At 44.0% G+C, this 21,431-nt stretch overlaps 1 protein-coding gene across 2 annotated transcripts in view; it reads right to left on the bottom strand.

The window, feature by feature from the left end:
- Window positions 1–20,778, bottom strand: part of TMC3 (transmembrane channel like 3) — a 28,635-nt gene extending 7,857 nt beyond the window's left edge. The window contains exons 1-16 of one of the 2 annotated variants that reach the window (XM_088656790.1): window positions 20,657–20,778; window positions 17,252–17,395; window positions 16,065–16,140; window positions 12,366–12,447; window positions 10,563–10,669; window positions 8,751–8,849; window positions 8,495–8,637; window positions 6,890–7,037; window positions 5,488–5,531; window positions 5,200–5,347; window positions 4,412–4,521; window positions 3,617–3,695; window positions 2,790–3,044; window positions 2,238–2,366; window positions 1,576–1,643; window positions 925–1,053 (exon numbers count right to left, since the gene is read on the bottom strand). In XM_088656790.1, the coding sequence (XP_088512916.1) occupies window positions 925–1,053; window positions 1,576–1,643; window positions 2,238–2,366; window positions 2,790–3,044; window positions 3,617–3,695; window positions 4,412–4,521; window positions 5,200–5,347; window positions 5,488–5,531; window positions 6,890–7,037; window positions 8,495–8,637; window positions 8,751–8,849; window positions 10,563–10,669; window positions 12,366–12,447; window positions 16,065–16,140; window positions 17,252–17,395; window positions 20,657–20,754 (1,859 nt within the window). In that variant the 5' untranslated portion in view covers window positions 20,755–20,778. Of the gene's footprint in view, window positions 1–924; window positions 1,054–1,575; window positions 1,644–2,237; window positions 2,367–2,789; window positions 3,045–3,616; window positions 3,696–4,411; window positions 4,522–5,199; window positions 5,348–5,487; window positions 5,532–6,889; window positions 7,038–8,494; window positions 8,638–8,750; window positions 8,850–10,562; window positions 10,670–12,365; window positions 12,448–16,064; window positions 16,141–17,251; window positions 17,411–20,656 lie in introns of both variants that reach the window. The other variant, XM_035131751.2, reaches the window with a different exon arrangement.
- Window positions 20,779–21,431: the final 653 nt, after the last annotated feature.

Below are 21,431 nucleotides of genomic sequence, written 5' to 3'. Positions count from 1 at the left end.
ACCCAGTTCCCCTGCATAACGGGTTCTAGCAACACCCTAACTCATTCAGAGCAAATTCTTTTGCTAGGGGAATCCTCCCTTGAGTAGGATTTCCCTCCTCCCTGGCCATCTTACCTATCAAACTTGACCCCAAAGTCTCCCTTCCACTGTATCCCATAGCTAGGAAGGAAGATATACGGCATTGCCCCACCTCAGAAGTTCCTGTTTTGGTTATTGGGGGATATAACCAAGAAAAGTCATTTATTTGGTTGCACCAGAATGCCTCGTGATGCCCACACTGAAGGTTGCAAGCTAGATTCCTGCGGCCTTCCTTCTGAAGTTCCACAATGCCTGTCGTTTTTAAAACCTGCTTGATGCTTACATTTGATTTGTACTACTCTTTATTATCCTGAACATTGTTGTGGCCTATAAAATCAAAGCGCAAGGGAGGAGAAAGAGAAGGAGGCAGGCAGTTCCACCTCCCGGAGTAAGAAGGAAGGTAGGTAGTTTGGAGCTGGCTGAGGGCAGACTTAAGGTTGGAAGGGCAGTGCCTCCTTTGTTCTTTGCTTGTCCTGTTATACACACAAACATTCCAAGGTGGCCCTTACAGCCATTGTGTGGCTGTCACCAAAATCAGCAGCCTGCTATCTCTTCTCTAACCCCCCCCAGTAATATTTAATAAAGCATAGCAAGACAGCAGTTGTTATTTTTTAAAATAAATAAATAAAAGCAAGACTCATTCGTTTAATATATACAAGCAGAAGTTACTGTTTTCCTACTCCCTAGACTGGTGTGAAGCCAACAATGTCCTACTTAGAGGAGACCAATCAAAATTAGTGGGCCTAAGTTGACTGTGTGCGCATTAAGTTTAGTGGGTCTACTCTGAGTAGGAGTAGCATTGGATACAACCCTATGGCCATACTACTTATTCACTGACTAACCTACCTTGAGGCTCTGAAGACTTGCTGATGGGGGACATTGCAAGTTAGCACAGCCCAGCTCCGCAGGTACATGAGCCCTATCAGCTTGAGAACGTTGAACGCTGGGAGGCAGGGCGAAAAGAAGGCTCCCATCCTAGGAGAGAAAACAAGCACCGTCCCCCCAAGCAGTGATGAATTTGGGGGAAGGAAGGCCCAGCGGAGAGGGGAGATACAGGTAAGCAAGCTTGCCATCGCTCATCTCAGAAAAGGTGGGGTAATTGCAAGCTCTTTCAAGCCATGTACACATGACATTTTATTCCAGAATCAGTGGAGACGAGAGTACTTGTTTTTTCCTGTTTAGTTCACACACCATCTAGATCTATCGCATAGAAAGTTATTTTGAATCACTATGAGATTGTATTGAAATGTGATAACTGTTTGATGAATTTGTTTGTTTTCTGCCTTATTTATATGCTGTTGCGCTTTTGATATGATTAATAGTGACTGCAATCTTTGTTTAATTTTTAATGCCATTCTGAGCCACTTCGAGCTCAGTATCATTGTCAGAAAAGTGGAATGCAAATACTGAATAAAATAAAAATAAAATAAATTGTAATTACAACTTTTAAAAACAACAACACAACTCCCACAAAATTCCATATGTGTACTCACTTACCAAATCATCCCTTGATTGTAGACCAAATGCAGGACATTTTCTGCTATTTTGAATTCTCCATATTCTGGCTGCAAAGTAAACAGAAGTACAGGACTAGAAAGCTACTTTTTCAGAGTAAATATTCATGTATGGCACTCTTAATGTAATAATACCCCACATTCTGTTGTCAATATAATTCTTTGCCCTAAAGCAGGCATCCCCAAACTGCAGCCCTCCAGATGTTTTGGGCTACAACTCCCATGATCCCTAGCTAACAGGACCAGTGGTCAGGGATGATGGGAATTGCAGTCCAAAACATCTGGAGGGCCGAAGTTTCGGGATGCCTGGTATAGAACTTTAACTGGGCACTAAAGGATGTGGAACAGCACCACCTATTGACTGGAGGTGTTATAATAATCACAGATATAATCATCAGTAGTAGGGAGACTGTGGCCCTCCAGATTTGTTGGGCTGCAACTCACATCAGCCCCACTAGAGTGACTAATGGTCTAACAACATCTGCAGGGTCCACAGATCTCCCGGCGCCATTGTGTTACAGCAAAAGGGCTGGGCGATGCAATATAGGGATGTAATATTCCCACAGGTACCTCCATGTCTGTGTAATGTGTCCCGAGTTTTTACCTCCCCTTCTCCTTCTTTACTAATTGGGAATATATACTCACAAATTTGCTTTCCAAATCCCAGCACCAACAGTCACTTAAGTATCGGACAAAAAGCCCACGGAAGAAGTCAATCAACAGGATGCTTGCCACGGTGAAGAGCATGTCAATAATCGACAACTTCAACATTTCCTGAAACAGGAAGGATGCAAAAATATCATATTCCAGGGCAAGGGATGTTCCTCTGTGCCTTCCATTGTTGCCAGGAAGAGGGATAGATGGATCAAACTATTTCTATTCTGTGTCAATGTCACACATGCTTTAGTCATGGGTAGGAATGTCAGAGAATTCCAACAAATGCAGAAATGGGAGTAGAAATTGCCTAGCAAAGTTTGTTTGTCTGTCACATGTTTGGAATAGAAATCAATCCAGTGAATACAGTTGGCCCAGCAACATTTTGAGGGTAACAGAATCCCCATCCCTGGTCCAAAAGCTAACATATAAGGGGCTCAACAGATCTCCACGGTGGAACCATTCATCAATCCTGCTGCCATCATTGCAGAGACCTTGTCTTGGGTACCTGCCTGTCTAATCTCACATAAAGGTCAAACCTACTTGACCAACATAGGTCTCCCAGCATTGATCTTGGTGGCTTTGAGTGTTGGATTCATAAGATGCTGTCTTGTTGGTCACCATGCTGATGGGTAGAGCATAGCTTTGAGTGTGGTTGTCAACCAGAAGAAAGGTGCTGGTCCTCATAATGTGCATGCTGGAAATGATGGTTGAAAAGTTGTCTTCTCTAATAGTTTTAGTAGCTGAGGTGGTGGTGGCAATCACTGTGGTGCTTCCGTTGTTGTGAACTTCAGATTCCTGAAATCATGGAGCAAAGTTAAACTCATAAACTTAAGCTTTAAGAAGGTGGTGCTTAAAATATCCTGGTTCCAGCCAGGATGGAGATTTAGATCTTTTAGGACAGAGCTAGGGAACCTGTGGCCAACTCTCATCAGCCAACAGCCAATGGTCAGGAACAATGGGAATATGGAGTACACTACATTTGGAGGGTGACAGGTTCCTTAAGCAGGCTCTCTTCTAGCCCTTATAACAGCCCTATAAGGTATATCAGTGGGCACAGCATCTTACCAACTGGGAGCAGTTCAAAGGAGAGCAACAAAGTGTGGGATAACCAGCCTCATATAGCCAGCATGCTTAAGTCTAATTAATGCATGAAGGGGTTAATGCCATAGAGTAAGGTGTCTTGTCTGTCGGTCTCTATGGATTTGGACCTTCTTAATACTTTTGAAATATTGTTTTTGTATTTTGACTTGTTCCTTGAACTCATCCCCTTGAGTTCCTCAGAAAAACAGATGGAACATAAATGCCAAACACATAAATAAAAAAGCATAGAGCTTACATCCCAAAGATGGTCGATATTTGCAACTTACAGCAATGCTCATGCTGTCCACTTTGTCCAGAAGTGCAATGATCAAACTGTATAGATTTCCCAGATATAAGACAAGAACTCTGAAAAAAACAAAAACAGAAACGTCATGTGCAGAAAGCTACCGTCAGTTAACAATGCTATGTAGGAAACTGATTTATATTGAGTTAGACACTTGGATCTGTTCCAGCTTCTTCTTGCCTATACACTGAGTGGCAGTGGCTTCCCAGGAGATATTTCCCAGGAGATATTTCCAGTCCTACCTGGAGATGCCAGGGATTAAAACTGGGACCTTCTGCATGCAAAATAGATGCTCTGCCACCTAACCACTGCACCCTGCCATTGTATCATACAGTAAGCCTGGGCATTGTATTGATACATCAACCAGGACCAGTTTGAGGACCAGATCGTGATGGCGTCTTTACCCGGCAGTATATCATGGGTGGGGCTTGCCTGCCGCTCAGCACCTTGCCTTCCTTCTCCTTCCTCCCTGCGCCAGGCGCTGGTGGCGGAGGGAGTGGTGGCAATTTCAGCCTGGCGCCTCATGGGGCCAGTGCGCCTTGCTCCTCCCTCCATGTGCCGGGCACTGGCGACAGAGGGAGAAGCACCTGTTTCAACCCAGCATCTTTTGGGGCCAGGGGGCTTGATGCTCTTTCCTTTTCAACATTGTGATGTGTCACTATATTGCGATGTTTAGCTGGTGATACACCGCCATGTTGAAAACCTGGTATCACCCAGCCCTACCATATAGTACAGACAAAGATATGATATACAATTTGCCCAGCCCTCCTTCCCATACCTGGCAAGCTGAAAGCGTAGGGTTGTTCGAGGGTGGTACATTTCTAGTGCAGCAACCAATTCGAAGGCAGAAGGAGCGAGCATTGTGATGAGGGAGACAACAACACTTACCTGGGAAGAAGAGTAACAGGTGTGATTTTTAGCAGGGGTCCCTGTGGAACTCAATCGTTTGCTAAACGGGGTGCAGAATAACTTGATCCACACATCTCGGATTAATGTTCAGCTCAAACTGCTGCTCTCTCTTGGATTCCACACTTCTACATGAGCTGTGGCTCTCAGTTCTTGGCTCAAAACCCGTATTCAAAATAAGGTTTAAAAATGTGTATTTTGAGAGAAAATGTGTTTTAAAAACCTGTATTTAAGTGTGGCTAACCCAGGTGGTGCTGTGGTTAAACCACTGAGCCCAGGGCTTGCTGATCAGAAGGTCGCCGGTTCGAATCCCTGTGATGGGGTGAGCTCCCGTTGCTTGGTCCCAGCTCCTGCCAACCTAGCAGTTCGAAAGCACGTCAAAATGCAAGTAGATAAATAGGAACCGCTACAGCGGGGAGGTAAACAGCGTTTCCATGTGCTGCTCTGGTTTGCCAGAAGCGGCTCTGTCATGCTGGCCACATGACCTGGAAGCTATACGCCGGCTCCCTCGGCCAATAATGCGAGATGAGCACGCAACCCCAGAGTCGGTCACGACTGGACCTAATGGTCAGGGGTCCCTTTACCTTTAACCCAATAACAAAGGTCACTCTAATCACCCCCATAATGCAGACAGAGAATAAGAGGATGTGCTTTTATTACCTCATTCTTTTCCCAGAGTGTTAGCTCCTTTTTGGTGCGCTCTAATTTCTGGGATCGATCCACTACGAAGTAAATGATGTAAATGCTTCCGGCGAGTGAGAGGAGAACAAGGATGTTGGCGATGATCCTTAAGCTTATGGTCACGGCCCTTTACACGAGAGCAGGACAAAGTATTGATATTGCTTCAGCAAGTCATTTTCATATTGTTTCAACAGGACAGGAGGGAGACAATGCCACTTTTGCAATCGTGGAACACAGGCTGGGAAATGATATTGTACATATACATACATGTTTGTGCTTTTCTTCTTTTCCTGTTCTTCTAGTATGGCTTCCTGTGATGGGAGAAACACAGAAATAATAGCATGTAGCAGGGGTGCCGACCTGAATAAAATATTGGGGGCAGAGCACGTAAGCCCCACATAACCGATCACATGATGCAGTGCATGCTTACCATTTGAATGGCAATGCCCATCAACTTTGGGGGGCAGCCCCCTCAAATATTTTATTGGGGGGCAAAGGGACCTTGGCCCCTAGGAGTTGGCTCCTATGGCATGTGGTGAGCTTTGTGGGACTTGCTTCTGAGTAGACATTCATAGGATTGCATTGTTGGGTCAGCCCCCTTTTGGACTCTCCTGTCCCTTTCGAAGGCAGACATAAGCAAACTCGGCCCTCCAGATGTTTTGGGACTACAACTCCCATCATCCCTAGCTAACAGGACCTGTGGTCAGGGATGATGGAAACTGTAGTCCCAAAACATCTGGAGGGCCGAAGTTTGGGGATGCCTGCTCTAAGGTGTTAGAGAACTGTTAGGGTGCAAGTCAAGCTTTTTAGGCGCCACAACCCCTTTTTCTTGTTTTTACTACCCCCAGTCAGAAAAGAGAGGCAGACCATTTGAATTCTTATATAATACGTGGACCATAAAGAAGGCTGATCGCCAAAGAATTGATGCTTTTGAATTATGGTGCTGGAGGAGACTCTTGAGAGTCCCATGAACTGCAAGAAGATCAAACCTATCCATTCTTAAGGAAATCAGCCCTGAGTGCTCACTGGAAGGGCAGATCCTGAAGCTGAGGCTCCAATACTTTGGCCACCTCATGAGAAGAGAAGACTCCCTGGAAAAGACCCTGATGCTGGGAAAGATGGAGGGCATAAGGAGAAGGGGCGACAGAGGATGAGATGGTTGGACAGTGTTCTCGAAGCTACGAACATGAGTTTGACCAAACTGCGGGAGGCAGTGGAAGACAGGCGTGCCTGATGTGCTCTGGTCCATGGGGTCACGAAGAGTAAACGACTAAACGACTAAACAACAACAACAACAACAACATGTGCTGCTATTTCCATGTCCAGCTTTATCGTTTATTGGCAGGTCACAATGCCCTGTAGCTAGCAATCCATTAAAAGAAGAGCTCTTGATTCTTCTAAAGTCATCTATTTCCTGGGGGTGGGGGGAATAGAATATTTGGTTTTTTCCATGGAGCCCTTCAAGGTTCTGTCTGCCGTTTGCAGAGCTGCATCTACAAACAATTACCACTGAACAGTGTTACTTTCAAACACTAACAAGAATTGCACCTTTGGAGCATCAATGTATTGCATTTTCCTTTTCTTTTTGCATTCGCTACGTAACCTATTTTGCCTCCTGCACAACATCACAGGCAGGCATCTCTTCCGGCTACAGAGACAATTTGCTTACCCTGATGCTGTTAACTATGGCAGCTGATTTGCTCTCTGCAGCCTCAGGGTTGCCAATGAGATAATCCCAGGCACAGAAGACCCGCCAGCAAAATGTATAATTTTCATCAGAAGCGCTTGCTAGGCTCATTCTTGAATTTTTAGCCATCCTAGATAAGAGCAGTGGAGACGTCACATAAATGTGAGTTGCTCAAGAGCTGGTTCATACATGTACCTGATCCCCAATCACCGAATTCCTCCGTTGAATGTGCGAACTGACATTCAAAGCACAGTGTTTGGACAGGCATTGAATGAAAGTAACACTCCGATTGCAAATGGCTAATCACTAATAATGTTAATATTAATCCTCCCATTGCAGGTACAAGAATTCTGGAGGCAAAAGAGTTAAAGATCTCCCATGCCTGGTTGCAATCCCTTTGTGGATCTCAAACCACCACCCCCTACCACACATGAGCAGGGTTGTTGTTTCTTAAGTCAACTAGAAAGGGAAAACTACACAGCAAACACAATGTCTAATATGGCCTTCAATTATGGTTTGTCCTGCACATCATGCAAATGCTATGGGAAATGGCTTCCAGTAATGGACGTGTGACTTACCCCCAATAAATCAGCACACCTGTCCGGCACAGGTAACCAAGATGACAAAAGAGGGAATGGGTTTGCACTAAATTTACACATGCAAATGTGTAGCTGCGAATTAAGAAATTATCACTATAATTTAAACAGAAATGCAAGGCAACTTGCCATTATGGGGAAGACTGTGGCTAGGTTGTACAGGTGCCAGTTCAGTCTGCTGCCCAGATATTACCTGCAGGTGAGAAACTTTATGGCTCCTCCACCTGTTCCTCATTCCATTGTGATTCATCTCAAAGCCATACTTGGACCAGGCAGCTCTTCAAATAAATAGAGGATTCCTCCCGGGAGATGACTGTTCATGCTGAAATGGGTATTCCCTACCATGAAATCTGCTCCCAAACACTGTTTTTAGCACCAGTAGGGATGCAGGCATGGTTCATTTAAAACACCACCCAAACATCTTTGCTTATTTATGCCTTTGCTTATTTACACATTTTTCAATCCTAGCCAGTTCGTTTGCTAGCAAATGAAGCAATGTAAGTATGACGGGGGGAGCAATTCCAGTTGGATAACTTTAGTTCAGGGGATTGTGTGTGTGTGTACAGAGGGTTCGATCCTGCTCAGTTTGACTGAGCATGTGTGTTCTCCTGCAGTGTGGTGCTGTTTGAGAAACCCGCTTGCCAACAAACCCATGCTGTTGTTTTTTTGCAGAGGCCATCTGCCTCTATTTCCCTGCCCAACTCCCTGCCCCCTTACAACTCTGGATCGCTTTGGGTGGCCCAATTCAGGGCAACCGTGACCTGACTTGGACAAAGCCTGGATCCCACCCTGAATTGGCCCACCTTTGGATTTGGGATTCAGGCATTGGCTGAACCTGATGCCCAGCCCCTACTTGCTCCCCCCCCTCCCACATGCCCCGTAGCAACCATTTTGTGACCGGCACCTGCAGCGCTTTCTCGAAATTCAAAAACGTCTGCCCCGATCCCCCAAAGGTTGCCGACTCCTGCCTTAAGCAAAAGAGCTGCATTACTTCTTTAAGAGGATGATGAAGCTGTAAGCAAAGACGGCCATTCCGACGAGGAAGTAAGCAAGGGGCAGTCGGTAGCCTGCTGTCCCAATCTTCCTCGCCTGTCCGTAGTAGCCGTAGAATAAAACCGAGTACTGCAGGTAACCCTGTGGAGACACCAATGAGATAAATCAGCATCTGGTAGGGTAGCCCCCCCAGCCCATCTAAAGAAAAAAGGCCCAACCAATCTCTGATATGACATTATAATTTTTCGCCTTGCCCCCAAAGACCAGATCGTATCCAGATCTTGTGCAGATTCTTCTTGCCCTGCAGGGATGCTCTTGCTGGGAGTGCTTCCAAAGGGCTCTCCAGCCAGGATCTGTAATAACAAAACAAAGCTTTAAACAGATCCCTCTGCGTGTCCCTATTTTCCAGAGACAGTCCCGGATTTACAGAAGCTGTCTCAGTTTTTGATTTTAGGTCAGGGGCTGGACTGAGGAGGAATGGATCTGCATCTTCTGAGAAGAGGAGAACAGTATAGTTTTAGAACAGTGGTCTGCAGAAGGGCATAGTTCAGAGGCTGCAGAGGGGAAAAGCTGGAAAATATTGGGGGAGCATCAAGATGAAGAAGCACCGGGGGAGAGTTAGCTGGCAGACTCAGTGTCTTTGGAGAGCATTCCTGATCCTCCCTCTCCCCAAACCTGGCGGGCCATGAGAGTAACAGAACAGAAATCTCAGAGGCAGAAAGCACTGATCAGCTGGTGCAGGGGTGATGTAGATTAGGAGGGACTGAAGGGGTGGGACTTGACTTGGAGCAACGCCATTACTTTATAGAAACGGTGCTCCTTTGTCTCTCTCTGTGAATACTGAATAAATTACGTGGTTAAGAACTCTTTTCAATTATCTGCTTTTTGACTGCCACCAGGGAGGGATCGTAATTCCCTGAAACCTTGACATTTGACCCCAGAATGTCCTGCTTTTCCTTAGGACGCCCCTATTTTCATAAGATAAATGCAGTTATGTGAGAAGTGAGAGTGTGCAGTTATGTGAGCCCCCCAAGCCAAGGACATACAACTTTTAGAAGACTTTGGAAGGCAGTTCTATGAAGGGAAAGCTTTTTATGTTTAATTTCTATTATGTTTTTATATACAGTGGACGCTCAGGTTGCGAATGTGATCCGTGCGGGAGGCATGTTCGCAATGCACAGCGTTCGCAATCCGCAGCGGTGCATCTGCGCACGTGCAGGTCGCAACTAGGTGCTTATGCGCATGTACAAAGAGCGACTTAGCATTTTTGCACATGTGCAAGCGCTGAAACCCGGAAGTAACCTGTTCCGGGATGTCCGGGTTTGGCGCGGTGCGCAACCCCAAAACACGCAACCTGAAGCAGCCGTAACCCGAGGTATGACTGTATGTTAGAAGCCGCCCAGATTAGCTGGGGCAACCCAGTCAGTTGGGCTGGGCATAAATGATAAAAAATTATTATTATTAATATTTATATTATTATTACAGTATTATTCATTTTATTATGGAATAGGAGGTCCTTATTTTCATCGGGGAAATGTTGGAGGGTACGTGAAAACAGCTCAGGACCGCAATACCTCAAGGACTGCCTCTTTGCATATGAACCTAGGTATTTATTGCTTTCAGTTTTTAAATTGTATCAAGATGTAAACCACCTAGAGCGGCTCTTTTAGGGCCAAAAGCCAGTATATATATGCTTTAATTTATAAACAAACAAACAAACAAACACATACGGTACCATGCCAAATCTCCCCCACCACACTGTAGCAGGCAGACAGTAGTGTACCTAACAAATAAGACTGGACTCCTATTACCAAATTCCTGTTTTTATAGTGCAATTTTGCTGGTGTTGTTTTTTTTTTAAAAAAAAATTGTATCTCTGTTTTTCATGATTTTTGTTTTGTTTTGTTTTTGGTATGATTTTGTGTTTTTGTATACTGCTTAAAGATATATATATATATATATATATATATAGACGATAATAAACTTCTGAATGAATGAATGAATGAATAAATAAATAAGAACTCTCCACACATCCCACCAAGAAATACCATCCAAGCATTGCTTACCTCTGGTAAAACAACAAATGTTCCTGTCATGATGGTGAGAACAATATTGATTCCAAATAGCCATCTCAAAAAAATAAAGTAAGAGGCAACTCCAGAGCCAAAGTGACCTTCAATCACAAAGGGGGGGGGAGTATTAGCATTATCATTCTATATTCTATTCTATTATTCTATTCTATTCTATTCACCACCACCACCACCCCCCCCCATGGTCCCAGGATGGGTTATAACAATTAAAACACAATATTAAAAAACCCAGAATGGGTTATAACAATTAAAACACAATATTAAAAACCCCAGGATGGGTTATAACAATTAAAACACAATATTAAAAAGAGTTTCTAACAACTTGTCCCCACAGAAATAACATAGGCCCTAAAAATATACATCTGAAGTGTCAAAAGCCTAGGTAAAGTGTCAAGTCTTCAGCATTTGATACTAGCTGCATAACAAAGGGGGAGGGAGTTTGGCAACTTAAGAGACTACCACAGAGATTGCCCTCTCCCAGGCATTAGGAGAAATTCACAGAAAAATGCTGGTGAATTTTCATACCACCTTTTTTTTTTTAAAGGACAAAACAGGAAATATAAAGTTATAAGATATATTTAAACAAACGTGTATACAGTGGTACTTCTACTTACGAATAACTCTACTTACGAATGTTTCTACTTACAAATGGAGCTCCGTCCGCCATCTTGGATGCGGTTTAGATAGGATTTTTTCTACTTACGAATTTTCAGATAGGGATGCTTCGACTTACAATTTTTTTCTCCCAATGCATTCCTATGGGATTCGACTTACAATTTTTTTCGACCTACGAATGTGCGTTCGGAACGCATTAAATTCGTAAGTAGAGGTACCACTGTAAATAAATGGGACAATCAATTTAGATATGTGAAAGAAAAATAGAAAGTTGATGGACGAAAGAAGAATGTGCAGAATTCAAGGGACTGAAGTAAAGAAGACAGAAAAAGAAAGAATGAAAGTTAGATCTTATGAACAAAATGTATAAAAACAATTGAAAATTGTAAATACAGCATGTGTAAAATGAGAAACTAATAAAGATATTTGTAAAAATAAAGAAATAATAATAATAATAATAATAATAATAATAATAATAATAGAATCATAGAATCGTAGAGTTGGAAGGGACCCTGTGGATCATCTAGCCCAACCCCCTACAATGCAGGAATATGCAGGGATCGAACCTGCAACCTTGGGGTTATCAGCACCATGCTCAAACCCAACTGAGCTATCCAGGCAGGGCTTCCCCCCCAACTCACCGGAACCCAGTTCCTGCACCTCTCAGATGGGCGCCATTGCCATGCTAAGAGAACAAGGGAGGCATTCGTGGTGAGTGCCTCTTTTTCTACCAAAATAGCACTGATAATAATCACAAATTGATTCAGAAATGAGATGAACTAAAGTTTATATTTTTTGGGGGGGGGGGATGATAAACCGATGTTGGCAGATTCTTCCATCCGCTCTCCAAGTAGAAACATGCAAGGGAAGTGTGCTTTAGAACCTCAGCTCAAGAATAAGGGAATGTTGATTTAATTTTTTTTAATTGGCTCAATATGACATATATTGGAAGCATCTATCATCTACCTACCTACCTGCCTACCTACCTATCATCTATCTATCTATCATCTATCTATCTATCTATCTATCTATCTATCTATCTATCTATCTATCTATCTATCTAATATTATATAATATTTTCAATAAGCCAAAGAGAAAGCCTTATTTCCAGCACTTTGCCATGACAGGCAACATCTTACTTAATTAGCCTCTCTCCGTACTTACTTTCTATTTTCTTGATTCTCATTTCCCAGGGAATAAAGATGACCACAAAGTTATATGCAAGCCGAATAAATTTTCGCCACAGCTAGGAAAAGCACAGACATATTAGAAACAGCTTTATTTCACATGAAGGAGTACACTCTGTCCACACAAGGAATTGTTCTCAACATTTAGGTCCCATCTGCACTGTACATTCAAAGCAGTATCATACCACCTTAAACAGTCACGGCTTTCCCAAGGAATCCTGGGAAGTGTAGTTTGTTAAGGGCTTGGAGAGTTGTTAGGAGACCCCCCATTTCTCTCACAGAACTACAATTCACAGAGTGGTTTAATTTAAATAATAATTATATTTATATTTACATATCCATGCTACCAGAGTTAAGAAGAGAGCAGAGAGAATTGCAGCAGATCCTTTACATCCCGGTCATCATCTGCTAGATTTACTCCTATCTGGACATCGCTACAGGTCTTCATATACAAAATCGGCCAGGCACAGGAACAGTTTTTCCCCTTCTGCCATTAAATTGTTAAATTTGTAGCAGTGTGGCTGAAGGGGAGGTCAATTATGGGTGGGTTTCTTCGCTTATTTGTATTGTGAGTGGAACAGTGTGTGTATGTTTACATTGCAATGTAGCCGAAACAAATTCCAAGTATGTTGGAAAATGTACTTGGCCAATAATAAATTACTGTATTCTTCTTATTATTATTCTTATAATAAATTATTATTATTATTATTATTATTATTATTATTTCTTGTGGTTGTTGTTGTTGTTGTTGTTGTTGTATTTATACCCCACCCATCTGGCTGGGTTTCTCCAGCCACAACCAAGTTTTCTCTATTAGTTTTTAATGTTTGATGTTTTATCGCATTATTATTATTATTACAGTATTATTATTATTCTGCTAGGAGCTGCCCAGAGTAGCTGGGGAAACCCAGCCAGATGGGCGGGGTATTAACAGCAGCAGCAGCAACAACAACAACTTTTGTGTTCCTATCATATGTTGCAAGCCACTTTGGGCACACTTTTTGGCAAAACAAAATGGAAACAAACATATGACTACAATGACGCAGGGGACCCCCCAGCGTCCCTCTCAAACCTGGCACAGAGGAGAAAGTTCTCTGACATTTGTTAACATGTATTTCTTTTAAAATTCCTCAGACATTTTGCTCATGGAGTAACTCTCCATTTCATGCTGAACTGTGCTTTGGGCAAAATTTCTCATCTGACCCTTTCGCTCCATGGTATTGAGAAAGCAATAACATTGCCGTGCCTATGATGGATGGTTCAGCCCATTAGTCAGTCTCAAGAGGCCGCCTTCTCTGGTCGCTAGTTGCTCATGCACAGTCAATTTCTTTAAAGCCAGATTTTTGTTAACTCATGAATAATCAATGCCATGGTCAAACCTAATTAATGTCACGGTCTTCCAAGGCTTTATTGCTGTAAGTGGAAGTATTTTAATTAAACAAAAAATTAACAGATGGCACAGACCTTCTCGATCAATCAGAAAACCACACCAATAGCACAGATAAAGCTTTACAGGCAATATATTGCAAAGCAGCAAAGGTGCACCTGCCAGCCTCCAGATGTGGCTAGCCTACAACTTCCACGGGGTGTTAGGGGAGGGTTAGTGTTATGTATTCAGCGGTCTGTGTTTGCCTGAGCTTGAGTCTCGACCATAGCTGCCAAGTTTTCCCTTTTCTCGCGAGGAAGCCTATTCAGCATAAGGGGAAATCCCTGAAAAAAAGGGATAACTTGGCAGCTATGGTCTCGACTAAGGATTCCGAGCTCCTGTGTTCTGATTCGATACATGATGTCCAATCACAGAACATTTCAGGATTTGGGCCTCTGCCATTGTCCCTTGAACTCTGAGTCGTGATTTGTAGCCTGGAAGTTTAGACAGCCAATCACGTTGGAAGTGGGAGAGGCCCAGGCCTTCAGAAATGTATATAACAGTTGTTTCAGGATTTGGGCCTCTGCCATTGTCCCTTCAACTCTGAGTCGTGATTTGCAGCTTGGAAGTTTAGACAGCCAATCATGTTGGAAGTGGGAGAGGCCCAGGCCTTCAGAAATGTATATAACAGTTGTTTTGCCCCTGTTATGTGGTTCAATAAAGGTTCTTGCTGTTATCGCTATATCTTGCCTCGTAGGAACCCACCTACACTTCAGTAAGTACCTCTGGTGAGGGACACATGCTCCTTCTAGGGTGGTTTGTCCAACTTTGGCCCCACCCTGCACTCAGCTCCCACCTGTGGCTCCTAGAAGCTGTCAGCATGTGACAGGAACGGCTTTGATTGGTCGGCTAAACCAGATGATGGTAGCCAATGGGTCTCAAACCCTTGGTGAATCAGCGACTTCCTCTGCATGTAAGAACAGGCTCCGGTGGATTGAGTGAACAATACCATTAGTGGGTGCAACAGTCAAGAAAGCGGTTTCTGCACATTCCGGAGAGGGAAGTGTGGGGCAGGTGGGGCTCATCAACCTGGGAAGGTAGCCCATCTAGGAGAAGGAAAGCTCTGTTCCTAAACCTCCACTGCCTTGCAGGACATCTTCAGGAGAAGAAAAGGCTAAGGGGTAAACACTACCATTTATTAATTTCTAGGGTTTAACGGTTCCTTCCCAAATCTGTAACAATATTTTGGAAAATGGTTCTCGGAAGGCTCAGCTGCCTCTTGAAATATTGACACTAAACTTAGCGTGAGGCCTCCTGAGGTGGAGGAGGCAGTTTTTGTCAATGTTGCTGTCTGCCATTTTGAAACAAGATGGCAGACCAAAATGTGGCTTGGGCATGACTTTGGGCAATTTTTGGCACAAGGGGCCCAAACTCAGAAATTACACTTCTAAAAATTCCTGGGCAGTGCCAGACATGTCCCACTAGTCTATATATATAAAAATGTAAACTGGGCATGTGGATTATTATCCACTTTTCTCCGAAACCGCTTCACCGATTGCGTTCAAATTTGAACACAACATCCAAAGCGAATGTCCGAAGGACCTTAGAAAGTTACCTAAGACAGATGCCACACCTGCGCCATGTAAAACCCCAAAAACAACATGTTCCAGAACAAACCACTCAGCCAAAAGTGCATGCTGGGAAAAGAACCAGGTTGCAAACCAGTGCCCTCTAGGGGCGGCTACAATGGTACTACACCTATAGAACCTTACCTCTCAACAGCACCTCAGCTGCCGTTTACATACTAGGCCGAATGGAGGTACTGACTCACCTAGGTGGGGGTTGGGGGGAGGGGGGACGGGATAGGTCAGGACATGGTGGGACCAGTCACAGGGATGTGCCGGGGGTGGGGGGAGAAGTGGACGTGATACGTCATGGGTCGGGACAGGGAGGGGGGAATCACAGGGATAAGCTGGGAGTGGGGGGAGGAGGGGGAATCACAGGGATAAGCTGGGGTGGGGGGAGGAGGGGGCGGGATACATCATGGATCGACACAGGGTGGTGGCAGTCACAGGGATTAGCCACGGCAACGCGTGGCAGGGCCAGCTAGTCCTTTATATTTTGCAAGGCTGTGAAAGCTTCCGCTGCAGAATTTCTTCCTGACAGATACGTTGGCAACCTCTACCTTGCTGCCCTCTTTTTCATTTTGTTAATAATGATGTCTTGGAAACATTTCCCTCTGCAAATGGAAATCCTCAATCACTTTCACGGAAAGCGAGTTCAGGAGCTTGTAATGAAAAGCAGACCAACCTCCGCTCCGGCAGCCTGGTAGCCTCTTGTTCGAGTCAGCCGACCTTCGTACTTCAGTACAATCTCTTTGGCTTGTCTGCCAAGGAAGACGAGAGATTCATTTTGCGTGGCCAAAATCTCATTACATCCCCAGCTCCTGACGTCCCCCTCTCATAAATAACATCTAACGAACTTGCCAAGGAGCGCGAATTACTGCTGCAAAATGCAACCTGCCCTGTGGAACTCCCCCTCCCTCTCTATACTTAAAAGAAATTGGAGTATTGCAACAATGCTAAATCCACACCCGCCAACATTTCTCTGATGAAACTAGGGGTGCCCTATTCAACAACAACAACAACAACTTTATTATTTAGACCCTACCTTCCTGACTGGGTTGCCCCTGCCACTCTAGGCGGCTTCCAATAAATATAAAAACTTAATAAAACATTCAACATTTTTTTAAAAAAACCTTCCCTATGCAGAGCTGCCTTCAGATGTCTTCTAAAGGTTTACATGGCTCTGGGGTCGCATAATTCCATACCCTCCAGCATTTCTCTGATGAAAATAGGAATGTCCTAAGGAAAAGTGGGACATTCTGGGATCAAATCAGAAATTGGGATAACTTCTGTAAATCTGGGGCTGTCCCTGGAAAATAGGGACACTTGGAGGGTATGTAATTCCACTCAATGTTTTCTCTTAAACAAAGAAATTTAAGAAAACAAAAACTAAGGAAGATGGTGTTTAACCACTACAGTGCCTGAAGGAGACCTGACATAGCCTTCTCGGCAGTGGCACCCGCCCTGTGGAACACCCTCCCACCAGATGTCAAGGAAATAAACAACTATCTGACTTTTAGAAGACATCTGAAGGAAGCCTTGTTTAGGGAAGTTTTTAATGTTTGATGTTTTTTTGTGTTTTTAAAAATCCTGCTGGAAGCTGCCCAGAGTAGCTGGGGAGACCTGGCCAGATGGATGGGGTTTGTTTGTTTGTTTGTTTGTTTTTTCCAGGTAGAACTAAGAAGATCACCCTCTGAAATCCTGCAGATAAATGGTCCTACTGTTGACTTACAGAATATTGCCTACTGCTTATCACTAGGCAGATGCAGCCATTGATTCGTTTCTTGGAAAGTGTAAATGATTTGAGATCACGTAAACCCACAAGGGTGTATGCTTCAGAAATGACTGATGTTGTTGGAGAATTTCCATTACCTTAACGCCCTGAGTTTCTGCCGCATGGGCCAGGGTCTGCAACGGATGTTGGCCATGATCTCCTTCTGAAACTGTATGTTCTGGAAGATCTGTTCTGGGTCACTGCTGTCGACCTTCTCATCCCCATTATCTTCATCTGAGTTGCTAGGTATGGCCGATATCCCATGGTGCATGTACACACACACACACACACACACACACACACACACACACACACACAGCGCAAGGTGAGTTATCATCACAGTGATTTTTCAGCCAAAAGCAAAAGGTTGCATCAGTGCAGATAATCTAGAAATCCCCATCATACAGATGATTGCATATTTCAATCCTTGTGACTCTGGCACTTAATTTACTCTATCTTTTCTGAATGCTTCTGCGCTTTAAACAGCATACTGACAAACAGAGCCTCCATTCAACACATCTCTAATCAGACATCGCTCAGTTTAATGGGGCTTACTACTCCCAAGTAGGGAAATCTAGCCCAGGGAGGAAATTCAGCTCAGTTCACATTTAAAGACACATCTATCACATTTTCACATTCGAAACAATAAGAGAATAAATGAACGGGGCCATCTTTTATTCACAGTTATCTGAATTTTTTTGTGGTGCGGTTTTTCTAACCGGTGTTGACAAAAATGGCATATATTAGGAGAAAGTGTGCACAACGATGGGCATATGAGTGAAAGTATCTTGCAAAATTATAGTAGAATAATATTGCTTGCAAAAAATGTGCACATCAGTCAGAACTGTATGAAAAAATGTGCTTACTGGGAAAAACTCACAATAAAACAATACAAAATTTTCCTGGGGAGTTTTGTTTTCCTTAACAAAATCCCAAATTGCTGCAGAAATGTGGAGAACTGAATTTAAGATTGTTAAAATAAAAAACCGAGAGAGCCGAAATTGTCCCAGATAAGTAGGGCTACCTGTCTTTCTGACTCCAAGGCTTGACCAAGGCACTTTATTTGTAGACCAGGGCGCTTAACTTTTTATACCAAGTGGGCTGCAAGAGTACTTTGACAAGTACGGGCTGTACTTGTCATGTTGGGCGGGGGGAGGCCAAAATTTGAGTGCCCCCTGCCCTCATGCTGCCTTCTTAAAGCTGGATAAATGATTTGGCAGGCTTTGGGAAGGAGGCACAAAGCTCTCCCAGGGTCCTAGAGCCCTCCCACCTTCTTTCCAAAGCTGGGAAAGGGCTCACTAGGCTCTGGGAAGAAGGATGGAGGACGCTAGGAACCTGCCAGAGCCCTCACGCTTCCTTTCCCAAGCCCAGCGACAAGCACTTGCTGCACATTTAATTGCAGCTCTGCCTCACCTTCCATCTGAGCCACACTGATAACACAGTGCTCTGTTCTGGAAGTGTGTGTTTGTGTCAATAACAAAAGAATAAATGGCTCAAGGCCATCAATTCCCCAGGACTGCGAATAAAGGATTCTGCAACCAGATCCTCTGCATATTTAGCCAGATATAGATCCCACAATCTATATGGGTCTGGTCCATGGGGTCACGAAGAGTCGGACACAACTAAACGACTAAACAACAACAGATCCCAGAACGGGATTTGCTCCAAAGTAAATATGCATATGATGACGGCAACCTTTGTTTTAAAATAGCAATATTATTCCTCTGCCACTGAGCCTGCCATCCTATATATTTATCTATTTAGAGCATTTGTACCCCACTCTTCATCCAAAAAGATTCCCAGAGGGGCAAACATACAATCAAGAGAGTCCCTATCCACAGGCTTACCATCTAAAAGGAATCCACAATACACAAGGGAAAAGGGACAGGGAGGAAAACAATCTTATATATGCTTACCTGGGAGTAAGCCTCACTGAGCTTATTTGGGTTCCCGTTACATTAGAGTTGACACACACAGGACTACACTCTGAGGGAAGTAGGTCGTATGCCACCAATCATGTGCCTGATTTTTTTTTAAAAACCAAGACTCATTGCTAACAATTTCCTGTTGCACATAAGAGGGGCAGTGTGGCGTAGTGGTCAGAGAGTTGGGTTGGGACATGGGAAACCAGGGTTCAAATCCCCACTCAGCCATGAAGTTTGAGCCAGAGTCATTATCTCTCATCCTAACCTACCTCACAGGCTTGTTGTGAGGGTGGAATGGGAAGGAGGAGATCTATGTAAGTTGCCTTGAACTCTTTGGAGGAAAGGTGGGGGTACACATATTACAATGCTCCTACTATTTGTAATAATAATAATAATAATAATAATAATAATAACAATAACAATAACAATAACAATAACAATATACATTTACTGTATTCAGACAGCATCTAAAGGCATAAACTGCATGGACAGTATTCTTCTTTGTAATGGTGGTTGTGAAGACGTGTGTGTGAAGGAGATGTAGAAGACAACACTTTCCTACATTCATAAAACGAATCTCCGAACAAACAAACAACTAAAGAGATTTAACTGCTTGCCACCCTGCTGAAATCAATCAATAAAGCTGGGATCTTTCAGAAATAGAAATGCACTGCATTGGAGTTCAACCCTGGAAGTGCAGAGAAACAGCATCTGAAAACTTGCAGGCAAAGAAGATTTTAAAATGTGGGTTCCTGCATGCATCATTTCAGGGCATTACAAATGGCCAGTTGCAAAAGCAGTGTTTGGATTAGATTGTTAATTTGGACTGCGTGGGTGCTATACCCAGAATAGTGTCCTGAGTGTGTTAATTTTAAAACCATGTGTTAGACTCCTTGGGTGTCTGAGTGACAGAAGGAGGGACATCAACGATTTTCTAATAAGAACAAGGAAGTAGATGTGGGGTGTGTGTGTGTGTGTGTGTGTGTGTGTGAGAGAGAGAGAGAGAGAGAGAGAGAGAGAGAGAGAGAGAGAGAGAGAGAGAATGAGAAAATCCCCAAAGGGACTATGCTCTTGTACTTGGAACAGCTGAATAAAAGGGGGCACTTTTGCCTGGTGAAGCCTGTCAGGCAAGGATGAGAGAATCAGCACCTAATTAAATTCCCTCTCTTAGAGCTCCTCCAGACTGTCACTATTTTGCGGTGCATACCAGAAATTTAGCTTTGTGCAACTGAAGTGGGTTGAAGTGTGCAGCAAAGCCCCTTAAAAAATGAATCTGACTTTTTGCAGTTTGGAAAGTGACAAGGAAAAGCACCGAAAAGGGTGGCATGAATGAATAACATGAAGATGTATAAACACCCTGTAAGCAAATCAGGATGAATGCAGGACAAATTCACCCTGTAAACAAGGATGCTTAATAAGGGCTGAGTAGAATCTAACCTCAGCAGCAGCTTTGTGCAAGCAACCCTGAACAGGGGCAGGAGACTGGCAGTCTCTCTTTGCACCTGGTTCCCCAAAGCCTTTCTAGTCTAGTCTAGTCTAGTCTAGTCTAGCCTAGCCAATCCAAAGGCAATCTCTCACCTGTGGGGTGGCTCCTGGTAGGTGTAGATGCTGGCATGGCGCTTCACCGTTTTCGACCTCTTGCAGGACTTTGCTGAAGAAGCACCTCCAGACGACATCTCAGGAGTTTCTGGGTGTTTCAAAACTCAGGGATTTGAAAGGCAGCAGCAACAACAACCAGATCTCGAGAACGTGGGGGGAAAGCGTTGGGTACCAACAGGTATCTCAAAGCAGAACCAGAAGCTGACGGATCTCGGACTCCTTTATTTCCCCTCTTGGTGGCATCTGGCACTCCGAAGTCTGGGAAAGACCAGAAAGCTGGAAACACAGACATAATCTTAAAGGTACAGTGCACCAAAGCCTGTAGCACAGTAGCAGCAGTGCTTGGTCTCCTCCTTCATGGCCAAGGGAGCAGCTGCGGTGCTCTTGGTCTGCTGCAGCAAAGGGAAAAGACGACACGTCTCGTAGCACTGTAAAGGCAAACCCATTCATCAAGGCATGAGCTTTCCCACGGAAAAGCCTACTCCATTAGGCGCACAAAAATCATCATCAAACGATGCAGCCTGCCTTGGACGCTAGAAATAAATAAAACCCTGAGTCAAGAATTACTGTGGCCGCCACTTTAAAAGGGTAATTTTGCGGCGTTTGCATTTCAAGTGTGTAACGCCGGCGCTTCCTAAAGCTGTGCTCTGGGGGAACCTTGTGTCAGGGCTGGGGCAAAACACTTGCCCTGCCCTGGGCACCGGCAACCCACGCTACACCGCTGTTCCACAGTAGGCTATGCCACATTCCACAA

Source organism: Zootoca vivipara, chromosome 13 (assembly GCF_965207765.1).
Source record: "Zootoca vivipara chromosome 13, rZooViv2.hap1.1, whole genome shotgun sequence".
Lineage (NCBI taxonomy): Eukaryota > Metazoa > Chordata > Lepidosauria > Squamata > Lacertidae > Zootoca > Zootoca vivipara.
Note: the sequence above shows the minus strand (reverse complement) of the source record. Positions and strands in the feature narration are given on the sequence as shown.